This window comes from Pocillopora damicornis, chromosome 1 (assembly GCF_964200805.1).
Source record: "Pocillopora damicornis chromosome 1, jaPocDami1.2, whole genome shotgun sequence".
Taxonomy (NCBI): Eukaryota; Metazoa; Cnidaria; class Anthozoa; order Scleractinia; family Pocilloporidae; genus Pocillopora; species Pocillopora damicornis.
The window spans coordinates 33904094-33929981 of record NC_142670.1 but is presented as its reverse complement, the minus strand read 5'-3'; the positions used below and the strand labels follow the sequence as shown (position 1 = coordinate 33929981).

General features: G+C 38.4%; 4 protein-coding genes across 5 annotated transcripts in view; all 4 read left to right on the top strand.

The window, feature by feature from the left end:
* The window catches only part of LOC113665395 (uncharacterized), a 4862-nt gene extending 4139 nt beyond the window's left edge, over positions 1-723 (top strand). The window contains exon 6 of the mRNA XM_027181068.2: positions 274-723. Coding sequence (XP_027036869.2) covers positions 274-447 — 174 coding nt within the window. The 3' untranslated portion in view covers positions 448-723. The remainder of the gene's footprint in view (positions 1-273) is intronic.
* Positions 724-2054: 1331 nt separating this feature from the next.
* Positions 2055-7952, top strand: LOC113665373 (uncharacterized). Of its 2 annotated transcripts, XM_089202278.1 has the most exons (7): positions 2055-2174; positions 2261-2521; positions 3070-3372; positions 4305-4622; positions 4855-5130; positions 6244-6477; positions 6956-7952. In XM_089202278.1, the coding sequence occupies exons 3-7, from the start codon at positions 3072-3074 to the stop codon at positions 7264-7266; spliced, it is 1440 nt and encodes a 479-aa protein (XP_089058404.1). In that variant the 5' UTR covers positions 2055-2174; positions 2261-2521; positions 3070-3071; the 3' UTR covers positions 7267-7952. The 2 variants fall into 2 exon arrangements, with proteins under 2 accessions (XP_089058404.1, XP_089058399.1); XM_089202273.1 differs by having other exon boundaries at positions 2056-2521.
* Positions 7953-10005: 2053 nt separating this feature from the next.
* On the top strand, positions 10006-15594 carry LOC149053434 (uncharacterized). Its single transcript, XM_089202212.1, has 6 exons — positions 10006-10381; positions 11637-11945; positions 12394-12711; positions 13066-13338; positions 13904-14137; positions 14463-15594. Exons 1-6 carry the CDS (start codon positions 10132-10134, stop codon positions 14786-14788), a joined length of 1710 nt encoding a protein of 569 aa, XP_089058338.1. The 5' UTR covers positions 10006-10131; the 3' UTR covers positions 14789-15594.
* Positions 15595-16013: 419 nt separating this feature from the next.
* Positions 16014-24024, top strand: LOC113665329 (uncharacterized). Its single transcript, XM_089202178.1, has 10 exons — positions 16014-16479; positions 17567-17600; positions 18234-18452; positions 18657-18923; positions 20215-20487; positions 20633-20908; positions 21106-21276; positions 21908-22093; positions 22569-22802; positions 23509-24024. The coding sequence occupies exons 1-10, from the start codon at positions 16144-16146 to the stop codon at positions 23823-23825; spliced, it is 2313 nt and encodes a 770-aa protein (XP_089058304.1). The 5' UTR covers positions 16014-16143; the 3' UTR covers positions 23826-24024.
* The last annotated feature ends 1864 nt before the right edge of the window (positions 24025-25888 follow it).

Genomic DNA, 25888 nt, shown 5'->3' with positions numbered 1-25888 from the left:
TTTATCTTAATGTTACACCAAATTCTGGCAACTAATTTACAGGGAATTGTGTAGCAGCAAAGGCCAGAATTGGATGGTTTTTAGGAGTTTTCTGACACAACTTCTTGAAGGATGTGCAGCAACCTCTGAAAGCATTCCCTGTAGTATAGCATATGACTGAGAAATCAGAACTGACTGAAGTTCGAATCTACATAATGTTGAATCAAAGTTTTCTTTGTTCCCCTCTGAAGACCAAGAATTCTGACATCTATCTTATTTTTTTCCATTTTGCAGGAAGCCAAGAAGATAACTTTTATGGCATTTGTAGGCATTTGTATCATTTTCCAGGCTATTATCTCGGATATATATGTCTACAAAAAGAGGGCCAAAATCCCGGGAACGACAGCGCCTCCACTGACACCCACCACTTTACATGCCAGCAGTATTGTTCCGCCAACAACCTCATGAATACAGAATAGTGAAAAAGAATATTTCAAGATAAAATGCCTTTAATGTTTATCTATTTATTGGCTCATGAGAGGCAAACTACAGTGGAACCCCTGTTAACTTAGACTCATCTATCTCAAACCCCTTGATTTTCCTTGCTTGAATCCCTATTAACTCCAACCATTTGAGTTGCGACATTTCAGGCGCCTGTGTTTTTTTTAATGATACTATTATATTCGCTGTCTTCTTTGAAAGAGTCGATCTGATGAAATAAATGATCAAGTTTCACCTGTGTTACCGGTTTGGTAGGTTTTTTCTCACACTTGAAAGCTAAGCTCAATCAAGTCTTTCCGCACAACATTATCCCAGAATTAATAGGCGTCGAACAGAAATGGATGCACATGTAGATGAAATAAAAGGGAGACATGCAAAGAAATGCAATAACCTTCACAAGGCTTCCTTGGTGTTGTCGGCAGTATTTGCAATTCTAACAATTGCGCTGTCCCTGAGAATGAAGATCAAACTCCTTTGGAAACTTCGACGATTCTTATTTAGTCCATAGTAGAGTAAATGACAGTAAAAAACCATTCTGGCGGAACATGAAAACGTTATTTCTCTTGTTTGAATCGCTCACGGCTCCGTTACCGAGGACCAGCTAAATTAATTAACGGGCATAACACCCTTACGTCTCTTAAGAGCACACACGGTTGTAAAGTCAAGCGTTTCCTGCAAACGTCTCTGAGCATCGAAGACTAATTCTGCCCTTGAAGCAGCGACACTTAATAGAGCTGTTATGAGGATCTGCATATGCGGCAAATTCTGACACAATTTAAGTTCTCAATGAATAATTTGACCGGTAGGAGGCTTTAATAGGTTAATCAGCCAATTTTATGTTAAGAACACTAAGTCCAAGCCTGTACAGAGGTTAGCTTGAGAAAGATTACGAGGAAGGGATGACGTTCCTATCAGGTCTAAGAGCTTCTGTAAACCGATGGACACTCACTTACTCTGCCGTGACAAAGAACGGGTGACAGACAAGATCCATTCAACCTTGTAAGGTTTCGTTATTAGATGAACAGAAACACAAAAACTGAACGGAATATGGACACTTTTGAGACGGTAACTCTTTGGAGAAAATGGTGAAAAAACCGAAACTGACGTTAGAACTACCGATTTATAAATCACACTAAATAATGTACGAAGCCGGTTCAATGCGAACTAGAGTTGAATTTGGCCAGCTTCCAGCAATGAATATAAATAACCGTAATGCTTCCTTACTCTGTAGTTCCTTGAGCGCTGAAATGGTAAACTAAACCTCCTGCAGTGATTTAACAATCGTTAGTAGTGCTAAGCACCTCGTTCAAGCACCTCGTTCAAGCATCCCATAAAAAAGGTCGCCTCTAAATTCTAAGGTTCTTTATTAGAAGGGCAGAAAACCGAAGGGACAGTCTACTCTTGTTAGATGATAAATATTTTTGAAAAATGCTAAAAACCACACGCCGACGTTAGGACTAATTACCGATTGTCTTTATGTCTGAATTTATAGTAATTTAGCACGTTCACGTTTAAACGAGTCTTGTACTCACCGTGTAAAGTGGATAAATAAAATACTTACCTACCTGCCTTTTGACTTAATGATACACGAAGCCGGATTATTGTAAACTCGTAAAGAATTTGGACTGCCTTCAATTTTGGACACAATTAACCGTAGCGCTCCTTTATTCCGCAGTTTCTCGAGGGCTGAAACGGTAAACAAAACCTTGTGCAGTAATTGTATGATTATTACCGCTGAGTTTGACGAGTTTGTTTTGTGCCTTTTCTACTTAAAACAAAGCACGCAGGGAAAACACCATGGATATCAACGCACAGAAAACGAAAATTCCATCAATGAAAGAAAAACTTGGTGACCGTCTTCAAAAGGCTTCATCGCTGTTGTCTGTTGCAGCCATTCTGATGACGGTTATTCTCTTTGTAAGAACAGAGACAAACACAAAAATGCTGGATTCAAAATTTACGCTGAAAATTAAAGAAATGGGAGATGCTCTCGAATCTGTGAGAGCTACTCTACTTCGTTAAGACTCAGACATCTCCAACGGTAGGTCATCTAGAAGAAAATTTTTTTAACAATTGTACGTCGCTTGCTTGGCGGTGTTGTACTTGATCCATACTAAAGCAAGCCGAGCGCATTCCGCTGCGACCGCTTTTAGTTAAAACAAACAAGAGACTTAAGAAAATCTATCCAATGAAGTGTTTGTGCGTATGACATTTTAATGCAAATCAGCCCACCAACAACTGAAATGTATTTGAGCATTTCTCTTGATTGTGATATATTGAGAGAAGTTTTGTCAACACAGATTTGACTTTAAGTCAGAGACTTGACCCGTTTATTGAAACAAGTCAGGACTGCCCATTATATACTTATCTTTAAATTTTTCATTTCAAACGAATTAGTTGCTTCTCTCCGACTCGTCCTCTGCAGAAAAGGATTTAAACAAAATATTTCTGAACAAGATAAGTGGCAAAAAAGCGTGCCTTCCTTTTTTTGGTCATGAAGGAGGGAGAATTTTGTGTAACATAAATATGATATAATTAATGTTAAAAAAAAAAAAAGCAAAAACGATTAACTCTTGCGCTTTTCTTTAGATATGAAACACGACTTCAGCATTGTTCGTCGCAGCTTAACCACCACCCGGAGTGATTTAGTTAATCAACTGAAAGACGGTTTCAGGAAGTACACGACCTCTCTCGTAACTGAGTCTGTAAAGACTTACTGCCTCTCCGCTGGTAAAGTCTGTGTGGCAGGGCCGCGGGGGCCAAAGGGAATCCCGGGAAAGCGCGGTAAACGAGGTCCAAGGGGATCTAGGGGAAAAAGGGGAGTGAAAGGCAAACCTGGAAAACAAGGAATGAAAGGAGATGTTGGAAATCCTGGAATGAAGGGAGAAAAGGGTATGAATCAAGAGCTACTAGCACTTTTTTATTATTAATTTTTTTATATTTAGGAGAGTAACACACAATGTTTGGCCCTCGATCCGAAAAGTACCGTAATTAGAATTAAAATGCATTTGAGGATTATAAGACAGGTCAACAGGTTTATAAGAATGCAAGCTAAAAACTAGATAAAATAAAATATGCCGCTCAGGTCGGGTTAAATCGTATTCGGACTGAAATGTTCTACTTCCTAGTAGCTCGTTAGAAAATGTCTGTGAAAGGCCTTTCTGAAAGAAGCAACTGTTGTCGCCTCTTTTTTAGGTTTATGGGTAGTTGATTCCACAGCCTTGTCGCAGATACGCTAAAGGTCCTCCCTCCCTCCCTCCCTTGCTCCTTGTTTATAACAATCATCGTCATTGAAAACAAAATGAGTGGAAATTTTGTTAGAATCTTTACCACGATGCAGGCGCAGAGGGGAGCTGGGGGGCTTTAACGAAGCCAAAAATAGCCCTTGCCCTCAAAAACTTGCTGTGCGGTCCCTGCCATTGTAAGAATGAAACCAAGAATGGGCATCTCTTGATTGAGACAGATTGTTATCTACTACGATAAACGTATCTTTAACTTGTGGAAAAGGATTTCACTAGGTTCTATGTGGTGGTTAATTTTCTTTTCTTGGGATGGAATCTGGTCGTAATCTATAGGTCTAATATGGTTAACAAATTTAGCTTTGAACTATAAGTTTCTGATATGGTGCCAAATCGATGCTAAATCGCAAAAGAATAGAGAAAAATCTGGAGGTTCATTGTCAAGCACAAATCTATCATAAAGTTTAAAATAGATGCGTTCTGCGCCAAAGAGCGGGCTTCCTCCGTGTCTTCAAAGCCAATCTTTACTGCGCCAATTAATTTTGCTCCGACAGTTGTAAGACATTCCCCCTAAATTTCCATTAGGCGACAAAGGAGTTCCTGGTCATCCGGGACCTAAAGGTGAACCTGGCCAGTCCATATCTGCTCCAAACGTTGATGTTTCTCCTGCCTCACATACAATCACTGAGAACCAGACCGCCACGTTTAGCTGCTCAGCTGATGGCAATCCAAAACCCAGAGTAACTTGGAGTAAAATGAGCGGTGCAGGACAAGTCAGCATGAACGGTCACGATAATAAGTTGCAGATCAAAAATGTTGCTTATAACGACTCAGGAAGCTATGTTTGCGTGGCCACAAACATCTTAGGAAAAGCTCAGAAGACGGTGAAACTTACCGTTGAAGGTGATGCTGATAATGGAAATACTTGATTTCGTGCGCCTTTCGTAGGGAAGCAGTCACATGCTCTGTTGGTGACAACCGATTCCCCCTCCTTTCTCCCTGAAAACCGTGAGCCCCCCCCCCCCCCCCCATCTTCCCCTCCTCCCTTCCGGGCGATAAACAAATATCAGTGATTAGTTCGTTACGGTCAGTTTTTATTATCAATTCATAATGTTGGTTTCCTTTTTAAATTTAGCTCCTCCACGATTCATCCATACTCCTGAGAGGCTAACTAAAGTCCCTGCGAACTCAGTCGCCTCTATTCGTTGCCGAGCTTTTGGTTTTCCGCCACCAACTATAGTTTGGTCAAGAGGATTTGTCCCATTACCGCAAGGCCGGACCACGATTGCTAAGAATGGCACCCTTATTATAGTCAACTTTGGTCCTTTAGACAGTGGTACATATCAGTGTAAAGCCAGCAACAAACTTGGATCTGTTAGTGTCCTAACAACATTAAATTATGATGAGCAAGGTCAGGAAATATAAGGTTTAATTTTTTGGTTAAAAATTTCTCATTATTTCAAGGAAGGTTTATATCACTGAACAGGAAGGGAACGCCATCCTTTGCAAACAGTCGACTTCAGTAAATGAAGTTATTTTAATTCTATTTGTTCCAAGTGCCACCCACACTCACCTACAGTATGTAGGTGAGTGTTACGAAACCAAGAGAAAGGTGAAGGTCCGGATCCACAAGGTCTCACACTCGCTTAGGTTTTTATACCCTTTCAGCGACTTAAGGAACATTTCAAACTTGTTTTCCTTAAATTAAACCTTAATACCTCTGTTCAGATTCAAAAGATTCTTGTCTTGTTGAATACGCCACTGTTTACAATTTCGTTATCGCCTCTTTGTTCGTTTAAATACTGGCAGCTATGGATTGCATATCACGGCATATTTCGCCCCTTGCGGCTGACTAAGATAAAAATTGACAATGAAATGCGTTCTTCACTAAAATGCTTCAAAATTGTGCAGCTAAAAATTAATTAAACTAAAGAAAAATTGTTTTTTCTTAATTTTCAATATTATTTCTATGCAATAGTCGGTGACAGCTTTGCAGGGGAAAAACTTCGCTCCTATAAAAATTCTTTATATCTGCAAAATGTACAAAGTCTCTCTTGATAGTAAAGATGAGGATGAAAAAAAATGCTTACTAAAGGAACAAGCTTATCAAGGATCAGCTGGTGCTAATGCCAAAGATATTTAAATTTTGGAATGATTGCATCGCTTGTTATTTCTGAGTATAATTAGACGTTGATTAAATGTTTTCCATTGCGATAGAATTCATAATGTTCGAAGTTACTGAGAAGATCCCAAAGGGCTTAACCTTTAGCCGTAAAATGACGAAAATATTTAGCTGTTAGGCGTAAAAAATGACCAATTTAATTGTGTCGCAAAAAGTTAACCGTTAAGAGGTTTTAATTAATCACAAAGGAAGGAAGTCAATCGTTAGCCGCAAAATGGCCGAAATGTTAATTGTTAGCCGTAAAAGCCATCACCCCACTTAGACCAATTACCATCAGGTTGATCAAAACAAAAACATCAAAGCTTTTTTCAAGAAAAGTTGTATCCTATTTCCTTTTTTCAGCACCTCAAATAGCCTCGACTATATTAGCAGGCAATTTGGTTTATGAAAGCATACTCCAACAGTTTTTAAAACCTGCCGTTGGAAGTCATCCTCGATGGTTGCTATGCTACCGCGCCTCCTCTCACGGCTGGGCGGCCAGTATCTTCCACAAAAGGTGTGATGGGAAACGGAACACAGTCTCCATCATAAAAGTTGGACAGTACGTGTTTGGAGGATACACGGACATTACATGGGGTAAAATAATATCTTTTCCTTATTCTCTGCTTTGATTGTAATCCACTGAAATAAAGTGCAATTAATTTAATTGTAATCCAGTGACATAAAGTTGTATTTAAAGTAACAATCTAACATAAGCTTTACATCTTGACCCCAAAAAATGATCGAACAAGTTATAAATTCATGAAAGGAAAAAGAATTGAGTAGTCAAAACGTATGAAAATTTTTCTCTCGGTTTTAGTTAATATAACTGTCAAGTTCTCGTCTAAAAAAACGTTTAGTTAAACTTAAGGGAAGAAACTTATTCTTCGCCAATCTTTAAAGGCCAGTTAGCTTTCGATCAGGTCCTCACTATATGAGTTGCGGCATACTTAAACACATCGTGTTTCCTAAAGAATTAAACGACTGGAAAAGTTGTCGGAGTTTTTTTTTTCCCATGGTCTTAGGAACTTAAAATTCAATGTATAAAATGTATATTTCACATCTTATTCTTCAGAGTCCAGTGGTGGCTACACAAGTACTTCCAAGGCGTTCATATTTTCACTCCGAAATAAAGAAGGACTGGCACCATTCAAGAGCTTGGTTACTAAGCAAATATATGCTATTTTCAGGTATTCAAGCTATGGGCCCACATTTGGTGGAGGACACGACATTGTTATTAAAGATAATGCAAACACTAACACAAACTCCTACACACTCTTTGGCCATTCTTATTCACTCCCAAGTGGTATAAAGGACCAAAAAACAATCCTGGGTGGGACTTATTACTTCACACCTGATGAAGTGGAGGTTTTCTATCTTGGTTGAGTCAACACTGCTATATCATAATTCCACCACAAATCCCGGCAAAGTAGTGTCATACTTCGATTCAATTTACCTTTTGGCTTTATCAGCTGAAAAGCACACCTTTTAAAACTAGTCTCAAACACCGATGTTTTATTGTTTAGCAAAAGGGCGATTTTATTTGCTTTTCCTCCAGATATTGCAAGGTAACAAAATTTAAGGGGCTTCACCCGACGGTAGTTTGTAAATCTTGACGTTTGCATGATGGGTAAAATTCGTGAGGTTTGTCAGCGTCACGATTTTTTGGCCTAATTTGGATATGAGAAACGAAAATATTTCCAGAACTCCCAAAGAATTTATTCGTGAATGAGACAGATGGTTCGACAATTTTCCTAGATGTAGAAGATTTTATTCCATAAAACCGATATAAAGTTAATATGCGAAGAACGAGATTCCAATCCCAGGAGTCACTGGATTCGATTACCGTAATGCGAAGGAGGAAAGGTACAACGGTCGCGAGCAAACTCCTATTTTTAACTCTAGATAAGTATAACTAAGTTATTTTCAGTTATTCCTTAGGACAATATTGAAGTTTGAGATAAGTCGCGAACGATAACAAACCAAATTTTTATGAATACGGCTAAGGTTGAGATGTAATCAATGAAAGTCGAAGACGGACTGAAGAGAATAAAGGATAACACTCTTGTGACGGATTCAGTTTCATAAATACCTTTTCCTTAATATCTTACTCAAGAGGTCAACTTTCAATAACAGATGTTGCAACGGCCTGCACGAGCAAACTTGAAAATGACCATCCAAGGTTACCCTTTCATGCTATGGATGTAGTTAAGCCTCGTTCAAAGAGTCACGATAGTTGATCATAGTTTCAACTATCACGCGCGTTTGAATACAGACTATCATGGACTACCATTACATGTCATGTAGTTAAGAAACGTTCAAATTCGTCTTGATAGTTGATGATAGTTTTGCCGTTTGAATGAGTCGGTGATAGTAAAGGATAGTTTTTTAGGTCAGCGGTTTTGCCAAAAACAGGCTCAAACCGAAATGGCAAATGGTAAAATGACTAAAATAGCCGTCAAAATTTCTCAGAGTGTCTTGTAGTTCGTTGTCATCATCTGCTGTTAGGCTTCAGTATCTTCAAATCAAATCGCAAATTCTTGACTAAAATTTTCAATGCCACCGAAATTTCTTACCTCGGCGTGCGTCATATTTGTTTAAAATTACGCGATCTCTTTGTTTGATTTTGTCAAATACCATCAACTATCATGAACCGTTTGAACGCAAACGTGATTGATGGTCAATGACATTGAATGAAAGTTGAAACTAACGTCGACTATCATCAACAATCATATTTGTTTGAACTGGGCCTTAGTCTTTTGAATAAAAGTGCTCGCTGAGGCATTGATTAGTTATCCTTGTTTTTTTGTTGCCTTTTTTTTTTTCTTCTTCTTCTTTTTTTCCATACAAAACGCTTAAAGTGCCTGTGATACAATTTTCTTTTTGCGTTTTCTGTTTGATAGATGTATTTAAAATTTGAAAGAATCGATCATAGCACCTAGCGCTGCTAAAACGATCATAAGAACTGTGAAGACGCGTCGACAACTATGCTGCACTTAAACTAAAGAAGTTTTTCTCTATCTATCCACGGGAACAGGCGACGCTCAAATGCTGTTAGGGTGGAGGGGGGAGGTGTCGAAGTTTCGAATTGATTGGCGCAAAATGTTCATGTCCTAAATTCTTAGACCCTCCGTGTAGGTATATTGAATCTTGATGAAACTGTACAACGAAAGAAACCGACATGACGTATGTCAATCTGTATTTTGAAATAGATTACAGTCTGCTGGAATGAGTGGCAGCGCCCATAGACGAGAGCTGAGGGATGACGTATGTCACGGTTCAACTAAGTAAAAAAATTGCTAGCCGAGCCAAATTCAAATTAAGAAAGCTTTAAGTTCGCCTGTAGGACTACACGATCTTTACTGAGGTGAAATAATTAAAGTTTAAGTTTTACCGAAAACGTACAAGGAATGAGGTTATCAAAGATCGGAGGAACTTTGCACGGGCTGCTCACAGTTGGACGGACTGGAATGACCGTAAGTTCCACGAACTGTCAGGTCTACCCTACAAGACATATCGTGTTTCCTTGAATAAGCGCCCGTCCCCGAATACCCGCTCACCCCCCAGGCTATAATGTCGGTAAGCGCTCCTCTCGAATAGCCCCCCCCCCCCCCTTCTCCCTCATTTTCTTAATGGTAGGTACAAAAGGCAAACTTCTTTCCATTGCCACTTTATTTACAACTTTTTACGATTCAACTACAGCAGAATCAGTACAGGAGAATGGTTTCTTCTTCGTTCCAGTTATTTCTATCTCTTTAGTTTCCTTTGAGTACGTTATCTGTTCTTACATTTTTGTCCTACCAATGCGCTGACCTAATAAGCCCCACCCCCTCCCCAAAACCTCCTTGATAAGGTGCCCTCGTTCCAATAAGCGCCCCTCCTAATTTTAAATGTACACCTAGGCGCTTATTCGATGAAATACAGTTTGCTAAACTTTGAATACATTTGGTGTAAAAACCAAAATTGTAAGAAGAAGTCGAATACAAAAAATGAATAGAAAAATCGCAAATGAAAGATCCAATCATAAAAAGAGTTTGAAAAGGTTTCCTCGCTACAGGTTGTGGCATTTCAGGCGCCTGTTTTTTTAATGGTAATATAATATTCGCTGTTTTCTTTGCAAGAGGCGATCTTGTAAAATCAAGGATCATATTCCACTTTGTGCTCGGTTTGGTAGGTGTTTCTCATTTGAAAGCAAGCTTAATCAAGTTCTCGCGCACGACATTTCCTAGAATTGATAATCGTTGAACAGAAATGGACGTACACGTAGATGAAACAAAAGTGAGTCATTCAAAGAAATGCAATAATCTTCACAAGGCTTCCTTGGTGTTGTCAGTTCTTGCAATTCTCCTAACAATTGCGCTGTTCCTAAGAATGGAGATCAGCACGCAAATGTTGGAAGTTAAGGTCACCCTTGAAATCCAAGAGATCAAGGAAACTCTGAAATCGGTAAAAGATGCTCGCTTCCCCAACCGTGTAAACGACCATCTTGATGCTTCAAGTGGTAGGTGGTATAACTTTTATGTATTTTCTCTTACTGCTGTAAGATTGCTGTACGTCATTATCAAGGCAGTTTGTATCATCAGCCATAATATTGGTAATAATCTCAGAAATGATACACAGGCTGGGCTTCTTTGCTGTCAGTGTTGATTTAGCAATAACGTATCACCTTATGCATATGGATATAATGATTCAAAATCCACTCTCACTCAATTCCAGAGATCGTTCTGGGCTTAAAGCCAGATATTTGCATTGGAGGACATTCTTTTCCTTTTTTTGTACTTTTGGTAGAATCTTATGTAATCTTGACTCTTCATGGTGCACAATTTGAGGGAATTTGTTAATAGAGATTCAAGTTATAATTGCGACCTGAAAGTCATAGAATTATCTGCGATGCAAACGCGCGATTCCTTCTAAATCTATGAGATAACAAACAGCACAATAGCGCTGGAGGGATTAGGAGATAAGGCAGTGCGGGAGCGGATCTAAACAGTCATCACTCATGCTACTATTCGACTTACAGACAGACCTTTGGTGACCTTGATCAAAGTTTGGTCCGGTTTATATTACAACCAGTCTCCTCTGCATGCAGCTAGATTCGACTTTAGTTCCATTTCAGAAGGAAGATTTCTGGCAAGGATATTTTCATCATTAAGCTTACTTGGACCATATGTATACCTCTGATGTCTCTTATTCTCCTCTTTTTTTCTCTTTAATCAGCACAATACTCATCTAGGTCAACTTATTCAAATATCCTGCATGGCTCAGTAACCACATTAGTGGCATGTTTTGGTGCGTTTTTCACACGCAGAACGGGATAATAAATTAAAAGGTCGGTAGCAGGCCTTTCTTATACCTAATGAATCACTACCACAGAAGTTATCCCGAATTTTTCGCTTTTACTTTTAAAGGCTCGTCTTTAAAGATGGCCTCGGTCACGCGATAGGACATAATTGAAGCTAATCCGCGTCACTAAAGGCCACAGCCAGAGCAACCTCTATAAAAACACTTATACCTAAAAATACTTATCTGTCGTGATGAAGAACTGCAAGTCTTTGTTTCTTTTCCCAAAATAGTTATTTGATCTCTTCTTGGTCAGCCCTACTCAACCAGTTGTTCGGCTTAACCAGAACTTTATTTAAGATTTAGATGTGCCCAAACACAAAAGCATTCATATTGCAATAATTCTAATGAATTCGTCATAGATTGTGGCGTAGCCACGTACGGAAGTTAACAAGAAATACCTTCTTTTTTTCAAGTCATCAAGTACAGCAGTAAAATTGTCCGCCGAAGTTTAAGTGCCCAGCGCAACGTTTCTGGCGATTCAGAAGAAGCTGATACTGCAATAAAAAAGTACATGGCCTCTCTTATCACTGAATCTATCGAGTCTTATTGCCAACCCACGAAGAAATTGTGTATGGCAGGTCCCCCTGGACCAGAGGGGATTCCAGGAAAGGACGGTATAGAAGGTCCAGAGGGCCGCCCTGGAAAACCTGGATTGCGAGGAGACCCTGGGGTAGATGGAATAAAGGGAGATGCAGGAAACCCAGGAATTAAAGGCCAAAAAGGTGCCCTAAATATCAGATCGAGTTCTTTTTTTAACAAGATAGAAATAATGTATTTGACGTATTTTTGCTTGTTGCTATAAAAAAGGTTTGCAGGTTATTCGGTCACATTTTTTATCATTTTATAGTGAAGTGCAAAAATTTATCAAACTTTTCCGATTTCACTCCACAATCCTCATCCACACCCGTAAACCTGTGGCTCACCATTTATTAGCATTTAGAGAGAAACAGTTGTCTTTTTTTTATTACAAAGCTGCTCAGAGAGTCGCGCAGTGTAAGAATTTGCCAATTTTTTTTTTATCAGAATTGGATGATCAACTCTTTGAATCTCGCGACATCTTATATTGCAAATACTGAATTCACCGATCCCTTATGAATCATATCGCTGATGTCGAAGCTTAAATAGAATCAAACTCAGGACCTAAATTTTTTTACTTCCTTTTTTTATAAGGAGACACAGGCTATCCTGGAAATCCAGGACCTAAAGGTGAACCAGGGGAGTCTATTTTTGCTCCAGATATAAATGTATCTCCTGCGTCGCTCACAGTCACAGAGAAACAGACCGCCACGTTTAACTGCTCAGCTGATGGTAATCCAAAACCCAGAGTAACTTGGAGTAAAGTTAATAAAACGGGAATGGAGAATTTGGACAGCCACGGCAATGAACTTCAGATCAGGAATGTTGAGTATAATGACTCGGGGAGTTACGTTTGCATGGCTGAAAATGTATTAGGAAAAGTGCAGAAAGAAGTAACGCTTTTTGTGGAAGGTGAGATACAACCTTTGACACGCCAAATACATTTTAAAAGCCTCAGATGTAAAGTAACAGACTTTAGGAGACTTTCAGTTTTACACAGCTTTGAATCGAGCATTTCCAATTTTTCAACCCTTCCTGAAGTTATTTGAAACAGTTATTAATGATTTCTTTTTTGGTCATTCAAATTTACTTCTTTGCTAGTTTCGCCTTCAATTTAGTAAAGAATGATATTCGTTCAGGTTCCCTATAACCTGAAATCTTCCTTTCAGTCTCCCTTTAGCACAAATGTCAAATGTTTTAAAGTTTTACGACTTGTCTACGACGATATGAACTTAAGTCTATATACTTTCTTTTTCATCAATCTAGTGCCTCCGGAGTTCACAAAGAGACCAGATCGGTTTCTAAGAGTAATGGGAAAGTCGGACGCCTCCATCCCTTGCCGAGCATTTGGCTTTCCTCCACCGACGATTGTCTGGTCAAGAGGCCTATTATCCTTACCAAAAGGCCGAACTTCTGTTACAAATCACAACTTGACCATCTCCAACTTCAGTCCTGAAGATGCCGGTGTTTATCAGTGCAAAGCGGGCAACAAACTTGGCATTATTAGTGCGTTGACAACCTTGAATTACGTCCCACCAGGTCAGGAGCAAATAGTTAATTTCAGCCATCCATTAATTAATCCATCTTTTCTTTCATACAGACAAACACAACGTCCAAAAATTTTCTTTTTCTTTTTATTCAAACGAAGCGAAGAGTTAACCTGCAAATTACATATTCATCGCTGTCAATCATCTTCCTCTGAATAAATCATTTCTTCGTGTGGGTCCAAACTGTGATTTCATTAACGCGGTCAGAGTCGTGAGGTTTTTAGTTGGCAAAGTCACAGTGATTAAAATGCGTTCTTTCCTTGCTTGATGAATGTGGAAATCGCTCGCCTCTATATGGGACAAACCTGGTGTGTTCCCTCATACTACTCATGGATGACATGTTTGCTGTGACGGTGATCATCAGTTATTATGATATTGTGCAACAAAATGAAAGAAAAACAAAAAGGAATTGTCGTTAACTGTGTGCAAAATGGTTTCTTTCCTTCCTTCTCTCCCTCTCTCTCTTAACTTTCCACCTCGTTGCTCATTGCACTTTTGCAAATTTTAAATATAAAAGCCGAAACATAAAAGCCGGTTGTGTTTGTGTTAAATTATAGAGTCCTGGATGAATTCAGCAATAATAGGGGGAAACGCCCTTTATCAGACTCAACTTCACGAGTTCTTGACGCCCGCAGTCGGAAGTCATCCTCAGTGGCTGCTGTGTTTCCGCGCTTGTACTCACGGCTGGGCGGCCAGTACCTTCCACAGCAGATGTGATGGGAAGCGGAACACGGTCACTATCATAAAAGTAGGACAGTACGTGTTTGGAGGATATACGGACATTCCCTGGGGTAAATGAAATATTTTTACTAATTGGCATCTTTGCTATGCCAATCTCTTATTCTTTACAAAAAATAGCCATGCTTGGCTAAATAGCACTCAAATGCATATTATTATTATTATGTATTTCGAAAAATTTTTCGCGTTTTTTTTTTTTTTTCGGTTTTTGTGTGCGATTGATGACCATTTCTGATGACGAATATGAGCTCTAGTTACAGAGCCTGGTTGGAGCAGATAGATTGAGACCCAATGCGAACTTGACTGAGTGAGTCCCTCAAATAAGATAGGATATTGAAAGGATATGACTCATGCAAAAATATTTATTTTATTTGCTAGAATCTAGTGGTGGATATGGTTACACTTCCAAAGCTTTCATATTTTCTCTCCGTAATACAAGAGGACTGAAACCATTTAAAAGCATGGTGAAACAGCCACAATATGCCATTTACAAGCAGTCCGGCTATGGCCCAACATTTGGCTCCAGCCACAACATCCACATTGCTAGCAACGCCAACATCGGTTTAGACTCATACACAAAATTTAATCGATACAGCTCTGGATCCTACTCGTCCATTCCGGGTAGTAGCTGGAGCCGATCTACTATCTTAACTGGAAGTCAGAACTTCCAAATTGCTGACTGGGAGGTCTTTTATGTGGATTGACTCTTCCAATGGATGATTGATTATCCCACTTTGGATCTAATTTTAAATCTCTTTTAATTTACGCTGAGTAGGCGCTCAAGTTATTCTTATCTTCATCTTGATACACGGGGGAGAGGAGTAGAGGCCCCCACCCATAATTCTGTGAGGATGCCTCTCTCCTGTTCCCGCATGATTTTGAGTTTAAGCTATATAATAACTAAATGCAGAAGGTGCAAAATGTTACTTTTAGAGACTTAATCAGTTGAAGACGACAATTAAAGAAGGCAAAGAGTATCTATATTGTGCACCTAAAGGAAAAGGTAGAAGATATAGGGGGCATGTAGACAAGGGAAATCAAATTTAGGCTTAAAGGGTAATATCTGTGTCAGCACAATCTATTTTAAATGTATTAAACCTTGTTTTAAGCCACGTTTTACATTATTTCCCTCGGTCAGAAAAGCGATACACATGATCAATTCTTGCAAAGCAGAAGAAATAACATTTCCTTTGACTAAACCAAGCAGGTTTGCACCTGCTGCTCGATTAATCTTTGAGACATTTTCCTAACAAGAGGCCAATTCAAAAGTGTAAAACTCCTCAAGAATACCTTCTTAGCCTGAATATCTCGCCTTTTTCCCATACCGTGCCCTCATAGAGGACGATCCATGCACTGAGATTTGTATTAGATATCAATTGCTCACCAAGAACGAACATTTATCGTTCATGATTTCCAATTTTTCCCTATTCCCCCAAGCGATATTATTTCCTGTAGATTTTGTACATCTAGGTTTGTGTACATTGAAATAAACAACCTAAATTTCCTATGCTTACCATTGTCAATACATGTTCCGTTTTAGTTTAGGTAACTCCTTCGGAAATTATCTTCCCACGCGATCCGTTATTTGAGGATTTCTTTCCATCAACAACAATATTTTTGGTTTAAATCGTGCCACCACACTCGAAATATTGCGTGACACAGCACCTAAAACATCCCTTAATGCTTTTTAGTGTTCTCCGGTGTTGAAGTGATTCGCTGTGGACTCTTAAAATATATGACACAAAGGACCCTTTTTACAGTTTTTCTATTTTATCAAATATTCACTTAAATGTTGCGAGAGTTATTCAAATGTGCGTCATGATCCTAAAATTTTGCTTGTTTACCTGTAAAATGAAAATTGATAATTTTGCTGAAATTGTAATAGGTACGATTATAAAGAAGGTCGTCTTAGATAGAAACACGTATCAATGTCAAGCCTCTGTTTGAAATATGTCCAGTTTAGAACGTCCTGTTTATCTGAAACCCCACATAAAACCCCTCGGTTATGTTTCAAGCCATTGTTCGCCAGCCCTAAATCCTTACATCTGTTTCAAAAGAGATGGTCTCAAAGATGGAGTCCAAAGCGAATAATAATTCGCATGTTTTCCTGTTTTGCTTCTCATTCAACTTAATTATCACGCTGGGCTCACTTGGTTTCACTTGTTATTCTCTGCAACGATTACATTCGCGTTTGATGGCAGTTGAACAAAATTTACGGATGCCAAATCCTTCGTCTGAGCTTGGAAATCGCGTAAATTCTCTGCCTACAATTACTCATCCTCGTCCAAGCGGAGCGCAAATGGAGGAAATTGTTCGCGTGAGAAGAACTTCAGATAGATCATCCTTGTGCCGCAAATGTAGCAACGTCTGTGCCAAGTCGAATGGAAATCGAAGCGTAAGTGCTATCTCTCAGTTTTATACAACTGTATAAACCAATCTTGCCGAAGAACCGCTTATAACTGGAGCAAAATCTCATATTTATGTTTCCTGACCTTGGGAGTTCTTTAAAATGCATGGAAATAGCTTACTCTATCTATGCTAGATCCGACAAAGCGAATGACGCGGGGCTAACGCTCGAAAAATCAGCTTTAGAAACTCTTTACGGAGGCGGCCAATTTGAATTATCGAAGCAATTGGTTAAACCAAATTACGATGAAATATTTGCACACTAAAAGTGACCCATTCCTATTGAAGAGTTTCAGAATATCGTACAAATAAACAAATACAATACAAATCCAAATAATGATTAGTGTGACAGTCTCAATAATCATTATTATTTGGATTTGGATTTAGATAAATTGGAGATATTTTTAACGAAGCCCTGACATTTATATGTGTTTTTATCTAAGACTGGCCTTCTTTATCATCGTATCCATTACAGTTTCAGCAAAACCATCAATTATCTGGATTTAGCGTTACCGGGTAACGCTAAACTGAGTAGTGTGTGTTACAAAAAAAAAGCTGAAAGAACCTTCTTTGGTAAATAACATCGCTGCGCGTACGTCATCTCATCTCAGTGGTGATTAATCAATAACCAGAAATGAGGAACTCAGTCTGCTTTAGCTACAACGGAACAAGTACTTTGTCGCCTCCAATCAAATCTACACACTTACACAGATTTTTTTTCTTTTAGTTCCCTTTGGCTAGGGTTTTAAGTACTGAATTAATAACTTCATTTCTCTCGTAATTTTTTTCCTCCTGTTGGCACACGGCTCGGACATCTAGAAATAAATTATTTAAAGACTTTTTCCTTGAGTTTGTTGGCTTTACGATCGCCGAATAGCTAGAACTCTCAACTCTTACATATGTACTGAACTCAAAGTGAAGTGCAGATTTAAAGCGAAACGCACCGTAAATTCTTACATGAACCCTGTTTTTGATTGCCTTAATTTCGTGATGGGAAATACTATAAAACTTTAACCTTTCAAGACTTTCGACACTTCCCGTAAAATAATTATTTTCTTTTTTGGTTAAATCCTCAGAACTCGACAGAGGGAAACATCATTTGCGTTAAGGGTAAGATTTTAGTGTGTATATCATCCTTATGAGCTGAACTCGATAACAGCAAAAATCGGGAACTTAATTAGCAGTCCACACCACGAAGAATAACGCAGTATTGAATTGAGAAAGATTATGTCTTTTCTCGGTACGGAATTTTTATCAGTTAAAGTTTTCTTTCTTTTTTTTTTCACCAGTTAAAAGTTTAAAACCAGTGTTTGCTTTTCCTTCTTTTTTGGTTGTTTTCCTACACTCAATTTATTTAGAGATATTCTCTGAAATGTTAAGGGTCGCATTGGTTTTTAACTCAATGCAAGGCACGTATAGTCAATAACAACGAATATTCTGCTCAACCTCAATCAAAATCAAGCACAAAGATGCAGTAGTTAATTTTTTTATAGCAATATCAGAGTCTCACAAATCATGAGTTATCAGTTCCTTCTCGCTTTTTTATCTCTTTTTGCCTTAAAAAAATAATACATACTTCAAGTAATTTTTTTTTTATGAGAACCTAGTTTGCTGACGTTTGAACCAAAAGATAGTTATCGAGATTTGATACTTTATTACGTGAGAAAAAATAACTGAAAAGTGATTTTTCTGATGTTTTATTGCGCTCATCACACTAATCTAGAGTTTTTATTTCATAATCAGGTCGTGTTGGACCAAAAGGCCCACCAGGTCCCCCGGGTTTACCAGGATCGGCTGGGCCCCAGGGTCCTCCCGGCCCAGCTGGAAAAAGAGGAAAAAAGAGAGCAAAGGGAGCAAAGGGGCGACCAGGATCTCCAGGAAAAAAAGGCAGCAGGGGATTACCAGGCCCCCCTGGGATATCAGCCCAAACGAAGACAGATAGTCGTGGAGGAAGCCAGTTAAGTAAGATTTCAAGCCTCTTTCTTTGGACAACAATTACTCTGTAGTGCGCCGTTAGGAAAACAAAACCTACCACCTAGGAAAACAAAATCAAAATTTGCATATTGTAGTTTTTCTGTATTTGTAGATTGTTCTTGATCCACAACGATAAGTCTGGACTCATTTATTTTCTTCAGTTCATTAATAATGATATTGTTTCCCTCTAAGAACTGCCACTCTTCATTGAAAAGCCTCCGTCTTCCCTGATAGTTCGAGAAAAACAAAGCGTCACAATTCCTTGTGAAGCCACTGGCTTCCCACAACCTGTGGTCACATGGTCTAAAAATGGGCGCCTGATAGAGGACAAAACAAAGCAGTTTAAGAAAAGGAATTTGGAAATAAGCGAAATGAAGTTTGAGGACCGTGGCATGTACACCTGCACAGCAGAGAATCTGTTGGGAAGAGTCGAGTTATCAGTGAACATTACAGTGAGAGGTATGTACATGACTTTGTATTAAGAAGAGAAAAATTAGCACCATGGTCACCTGGATTGACGAAGGATAAAGAAATGAAGAGAAAAATAAGTCATAAGAAATGAAATGAAATGACCAAAATTGTTAAAATGCATAAAGTCCCAAACGTTTCGTATATTGATGCCAGTCTTAGCTTTAGCCCTCATAGTCTGCAAAGCAGGCGTAATTTTGGCCGGCGAGTTCCCAGTATTATCTTGGGGAAATTGTAACTATCATTCTTGACTTTTACAGCAGCGGAACTCTAGGGAGAGAATGTTATTTGTACCTAGAGGGTGAGCCATGGTCAAAAAGAAGTAGAGGGGAGGGGGTGGGGCAGTGAATATTACGCCTTTTCCCGACCCAATCCCCCCACCATCAAATCTTAACTCCAAATCAAACATGACCGGTTGAATAAACAATCGCGAGCTTCTTAACGTTAACTCGCCCTAATAAAAAGCCTGCACTACAGGCTGTAGCCCTCAGCGACATCTAATACTGAGAAGTAAACATTAATGTGTAAATATGAACACACACACACTTACACACTTTACACACTTTATTTTTCTTTTTTTACAAAATAATTTAGATTATGTTGACCCGCAGATGGCAAATTTGCTATTCGAGGCGGGTCAATCATCAACAAACATTATTTACAATATATAAAGAAAATTAAAAACTAAATAGTTTGATATTGTTAAATTATAAAGAGAAGCATAACTGGTAAATACATCAATAGTTGTTCAATAAAGTATAGAAGCAGATAAATTAGTACTGAAAGCAATCGGATCAATTTGTTTTAATTATGCAGTCCTTAAGTTTAGAGGAGATCTTTTCAACATCAAGATAAGAATCTTCATTATCTAGTATCTGAAATAAAGACGTTTTTATTTGTTTATTAAAGGAATGTTTTGATAACGTTTTGAATTCTTTTGGTATCTTATTCCAAATTTTGACACCAACACGCGAGAAAGCCTTTTTTTGTAGGGCATGAAAGGGCATGCATTTGATGACTGAGATGCTACCATAAGTATATTAGCCTACAATTCCGCCCAATCCTAAAAGATTCAAGTTTCAAGGCTATGGAGACTTTGGATTTAAATGTTCATTGTCTGAGGAAACATTTGGATATGAAAATATGAAAAGACAATTAATCTCATTTTTGCTGTTTTTCTGTTGTTTTTTTTTCTCTATTTGTCTATGTTTTGATTTCTTTTGTTCTTCATTTTGCCGTTTTTGTTTTGTTCTATCTTGTTCCGACCTTTTTGTTGTCGCAGTACCAGCAAAATTTATCTCCGAGCCTAAGCGTTCTGTGACAGCCTACAAGACATGGGACATGACTCTGAAATGCGACATCTTTGGTTTTCCCTCCCCTGTAATCACGTGGACGAGATCAAGAGATCAACTTCCTATCAACAGAAACGTCATTGATGGTAACCAACTTACGATTAAGAACACAAAGAAGGAAGATGGTGGAGCATATATCTGCCAGGGGGCTAATCCGCTGAGAAATGTGATGGCTGTGTTATGGATCGTTGTCAAAGATGTTGGTAAGATTATTCTAAAGTATTCTTCAGTCGGACAGTCAAAGTTTGGGTTGCATTTTTTGGCAGTAAATCTCTCCGTTTATAAATTATAATTTCTTTTTAATTTAGTCAAAATTTGATCGTGATTTTTTACCCCTACTCTCGATAGTAAATCCGTATATCGTCTCCAGTCCTCCTAATGAAATCCAGGTACAGAATGTTGGCGATAAGGTGAGGTTAAACTGCTCTGCTGGTGGGTCGCAATCACCCAAAGTCACGTGGTTCAAGGATGGACAGGAAGTTGATTCTACAGCAGAGCGGGAAGGCAACAATCTGATTAAAACCGAATTTGTTATTGATCGCTTCCAACCTGGTGACGCTGGTTTATACAAATGCTCTTTTTATAATGAAAAGAATGCGACAACAGAAGCCACTGTAAAGCTTAGTAAGTTTTAGCTTCTTTACTTTGTACAGCGCCTGACTAACACTTTCCACACTTTTTACGTTAACCAAGATTAAGATTCTTGTTTTTCATTCTTCCCTTCTAAGCTCCATTTTCCACTGATTTCACTTTGATTAAGACATTAAATTCAACATACGGGCACTCCAGACAATGAAGTTTCTGTTTTTTCACTCTTTTAGTTTTAGTTAATTGTGGTGATCCTGGTTCTGTATCTAACGGACACAAACGTGGCTCCCGATACTGGACTGGGGAATCTGTGTCGTTTATTTGTGATCCACAATACCGCCTAGTTGGTCCAAATAAGAGGACCTGTCTACCGTCCGGTAATTGGAGTGAAATACAACCTGAATGTAAGTGATGACGGTTGCTTTTTCTCTACTGATAGTAATTAGCAGTTTTCCTTTGCTAAACTTGGCCTCATGGCATTACAGTTTAATTGATAAGTTATAAAAAGAGAAATTTTAAGCATTAAAAATAAATAGATAAATGCGTAAATAAATAAATTAAAAAAATAGATAAGTATGTAAATAAACTAGTAAATAAATTGATAATGAGCCATCAAAACGCTTTAGGGACTGAATGAAAATTTTACGCTGACTGACCTCTTTGGCCTCTTAATTTGAAATGTTGGATACAGTTCATAGGTTTTTCGCAATTTTAAGGTGGCTGGATAGATTTTTACTTTAATTCAACGGTGTGATAACCATAGGTTCAGCTAGAAAGGCTGAAATTAACAAAATTTGTACAACGGAAAGTAAAACGAGCTGTAATCCATAGATTCCCGGTTTTGCACATCATGACGTGTCCTCACTGAGCTTTTTAAAGAGCTTTTTAGAGCTCTACCCCTTGGCAGGGAGTTTTTTTTTGCTCTTAATTAATACAGATTCCTGTACATCTATGGTGGACCCCTTCGTGCGTGTGTAACTAAGCTTTGAAATGCTGAAAATTCTTAGTTTTCGTTTTCCACTTGCTGCTCTCAAGGTCAGAGAATTTGTCCACCGCTGGAAAACCCAAATTATGGCCTCATTTACGGAGGTGAATTTTGGGAAGGAAAGCAAGTTTCATATACTTGTAAGCCTGGTTTTGGACTGATAGGATCACCAGAACGTCGCTGCTTGATGAACGGTTCATGGACTGGAAGTCAGCCTGAATGTAATGCTGTGTCGGGTAACAAAACTATTGTTTTTTTTTTTCCCAAAACAATTTTGGGTGGTATCTCGTAAATTTTTCAAAGTAGACTTAACCGTTACATAACTGCATGAAAAAATTCCTTATGATGCAATAAGGGTGGCTAGATGAGCCCAGCGTCCCTTACATGCAATGTTTTCATAATTTTGCAATATTTGGCAATCAGCGGATGATCTGTTACGTAATATATTGGATTAGATAAGAATATAGGTTATTAATTTTATGAACAAGTTCTGGGCCTTAAGAATGGTTCCTGTTTAGTTTTATTGCTACAGCCCTGTTTCGTATCGCCAAAGAGTGATCGACCATACCAAGATAGTATGATGCTACACTAATCATAAAACCTAAACAAGTAAACAAAAATAATGACAAATGTAAATTATAGGCTTTATAAAAACAGACCTCTTCAAAAGGTTTTATCAAACAAGCAATTTTTTTTTTTACCGTTTGTCAGCGCTTTGGAAGGCCTCAACTATAATAGCAGGCAATCTGTATTACTACAGCAACCTACATCAGTTTCTGAAACCTGCAGTTGGAAGTCATCCTCAGTGGCTGCTGTGTTACCGTGCCTCTACTCACGGTTGGTCGGTCAGTACTTTCCACAAAAGGTGTGATGGGAGACCTCACACAGTCACTATCGTAAAAGCAGGGAAGTACGTGTTTGGAGGATACACTGACATTCCATGGGGTAAATATTTATTATATGTCAACTTTATGTCTTTGTTGGTGTTTGCTTTCTTTTATGTTTTTGTATTTTGCATTTTGCGTTGTTCCGGTTAATGTAAAAGATAAAAATAAAAAAATGATCGAAATAGGAAAACTTCATAAACAGTATGAATGGCCCAGTGGCTTGATGGTTAGTGCGCTGGTCTGCGGGTCAAGAAGTCTGGGCTCGAGACCTTGCCGGGTCATTGAGTTGTGTTTTTGGGCAAATCAATTTACTCTCGCATCGTCGTCTCTCTCCTCTCAGGAGTATAAGTAGGTACCGACGAACTATCGGGGAAATCTTAAGAAATACCAGGGGGTAACCTTTCGATAGGTATTCCATCCAGGGGGGAGTAGTAAAGCTTCCAGTTGCTTCATGCTGAGAATACCAGGATAAGCTCCGAGATGGATGAGCTGCTTGACTCGAATACAAACTATACATGCCTATCCTACACTGTAGGCTTGAAGCAAAAGGCATGAGAAATAATGTTCGCATGATATATTTTGATTAAAAAAAATAAAAAACAAACAAACAAACAAACAAAAAAAAAAAGGACAAAATCAGCACATATCTTAACACTAGCGAGAAAAATAACAATACCTGATGTGGAAGCTTAATGGTTATTTGAAACGGAAAAAGCTTGATGATATGCTCTTTAACGTAATGGTGTATTATTTTCTTTTCCCAGAGTCAAGTGGTGAGTACACCAGCACCCCAAATGCTTTCCTATTTTCTCTTCACAATGAAGAAGGACTAGCGCCATTTAAAAGCATGGTAAAAAGGCCATCGCACGCAATATACAGGTATTCCAGTGTCGGTCCGTTGTTTGGTACTGGTCATGACATCTACATCGCGGACAATGCCAATAGTAATCGTAATTCCCAAGCCAATTTTGGTCATGGCAATGCTTATTCTGTTCCAAGTGGTGTGCAAAACAAACAAACCTTACTGGCAGGTAGTAACCCCTTCACACCCGATGAATGGGAGGTATTTTACCTAGGATAAAAAGTCCTAAGAAACAGAAGAAAACAAAAAAAGAACCATTCACTAATTCAGGTCTCTTTTTGTATTTTAACAAGAAAATTGTAAACAGCGTATGATTGTTGGCTTGTGTAATTATACTCTACTTTCATCTTTGATATAAATGTCAGTTATTTATTAAAATACCAATTAAGAAAACTTAATAAACATGACTTATGTTTAAGGCTGTGCCCTCATTACGCTAAACTAGTGGGTCTTGCTGTTAACCCTCTAACCTCCAGAAGTGATTTAGACGTAATTTCTCCTTAGAGTATCCATACATTATCCAGCAAACAGGTAGTGAGATGACTCAAACTTATCAGGTTAAAGATTTTACCTTAACTCGTATACGTACCTCGACTTCTTTCCTTTTTTCCGGTAGCTTTCTCTTTTTCGCACTTTTTTTTCGCTGTCTTGCTCTAGTTTTAAAATTGCCGTTCTCAAAACTTAATCTTCTGCCCCCATACGAATACTTTTAGATACACTCCATTTGGTCGTCCCACAGCAGTCGCACTTTGGTTTATAATTCGATTCTTGGTGTTTCATTTTTTTCCTTTTTGTATTTTCTAAAGTCCTTTGTTTAATCTCCGTGTTAATTTTTTCCATCCTCTACCCAGAGTTCCTTGTTTCTTTATGGTTATTCTTAACTCCTTCTTGCTTCTACACCCCGTTTCTCTTATTTTATCCAATTTGACAATAATTCTCAGCCAAAAAAACACAAATTACAGCATCATGATGTGAATAGGTTCCTTTGCATCCTTTAATACCGCAGTGTTCTGTAATGTAAACATATTCCCCACCGACGATGTGTGACTCAAACAAGCCTTTGTAAATTTCGTTTGAACCTAGTTAGTCGTATCAAGAGATTATCTCCTCCTGGCCATACCGTCTAATTTTCAAAAAGCCTCTCAAGTGTGCATACGTTCCTGCAATTTCGTTCTGTTCGCTGGTAGAACGTAAGACTGGCAAATCTGCAGAAAATTTAAGGGATAGCATTTCAAAAGAGGCCTGATATTATAATTGGCACTTCAAATGGAAGTGTAGTTCATTGTTGTAGAGTAGTCCTAGGTCAAGTGATCACTTTCATTCCTTTAATTCAACTGTTTTTGATTAAATGATCAAGATAATATATTTAGCGTACAACACTCGTAATCAGCTATTTTACTTTCACTTAGGAGAGTATATTTACAGCACGACTGGAAGTTCCTTTCAGTAGTGACGCTATGTGACCTTATGTGACGCAATACACTACAATTGTCATCATCTCCCGGTAGGCTTCAGTATCTCCAAATCGTAACTTCTAGACTAAAATTTTTCAATACCACCGAAATTGCTGACCTCAGCGTGCACCATATTTGTTTAAAATTACTCGATCATCAACTATCATGAACCGTTTGAACGCAAATGTGATTGATGGTCAATGATATTGAATGAAGGTTGAAACTATCTCCTATTATCATCAACAATCACGTTTGTTTGAACTGGAGCTCTAGTCCTTTGAACGAAAGTACTCGCTGAGGCATTGGTTAGTTGTCCTTGTTCTCTTTTTTTCCAGTAAGAAATGGTTCAGATGTATATTTGTACTTATTGGAATAACAAATGGAAAAGTCAAAAACAACAAAAAAAGTTGTTTTAGACCAACAGTTTCTCGCCACTCTACTCCAATCACTGATCACAAATTCGAGTTCTTCAGTGATCGTGCTACCTGAAGAATCGTCCTCTTAGACCTGAGCTGTTCAATCAAACGTATCCGTGCGTATGTAATCCGAAATATTTCGCTCCTGAGTTCTTCTATTTGACCTCTCAGAGATTTACGGGAAGCAAGGTGACAAAGATTAGACTAAAGATTTGACGTAAAATGGCACCATTATCTTGCAGAATGTCTCAACCTAATTTCTTACTATCGGAAAAAACTTTCCAGACGTAATTTCTGTACCTTTTATCCACCTCTTTCGTTTAGAAAATACATGAAACTCTTTCCTTGAAGTTCCAGATCCCAAAAAGTCACCTAACGATTTCAAAAGACTTGAGGACGTAAAAGTAATAAA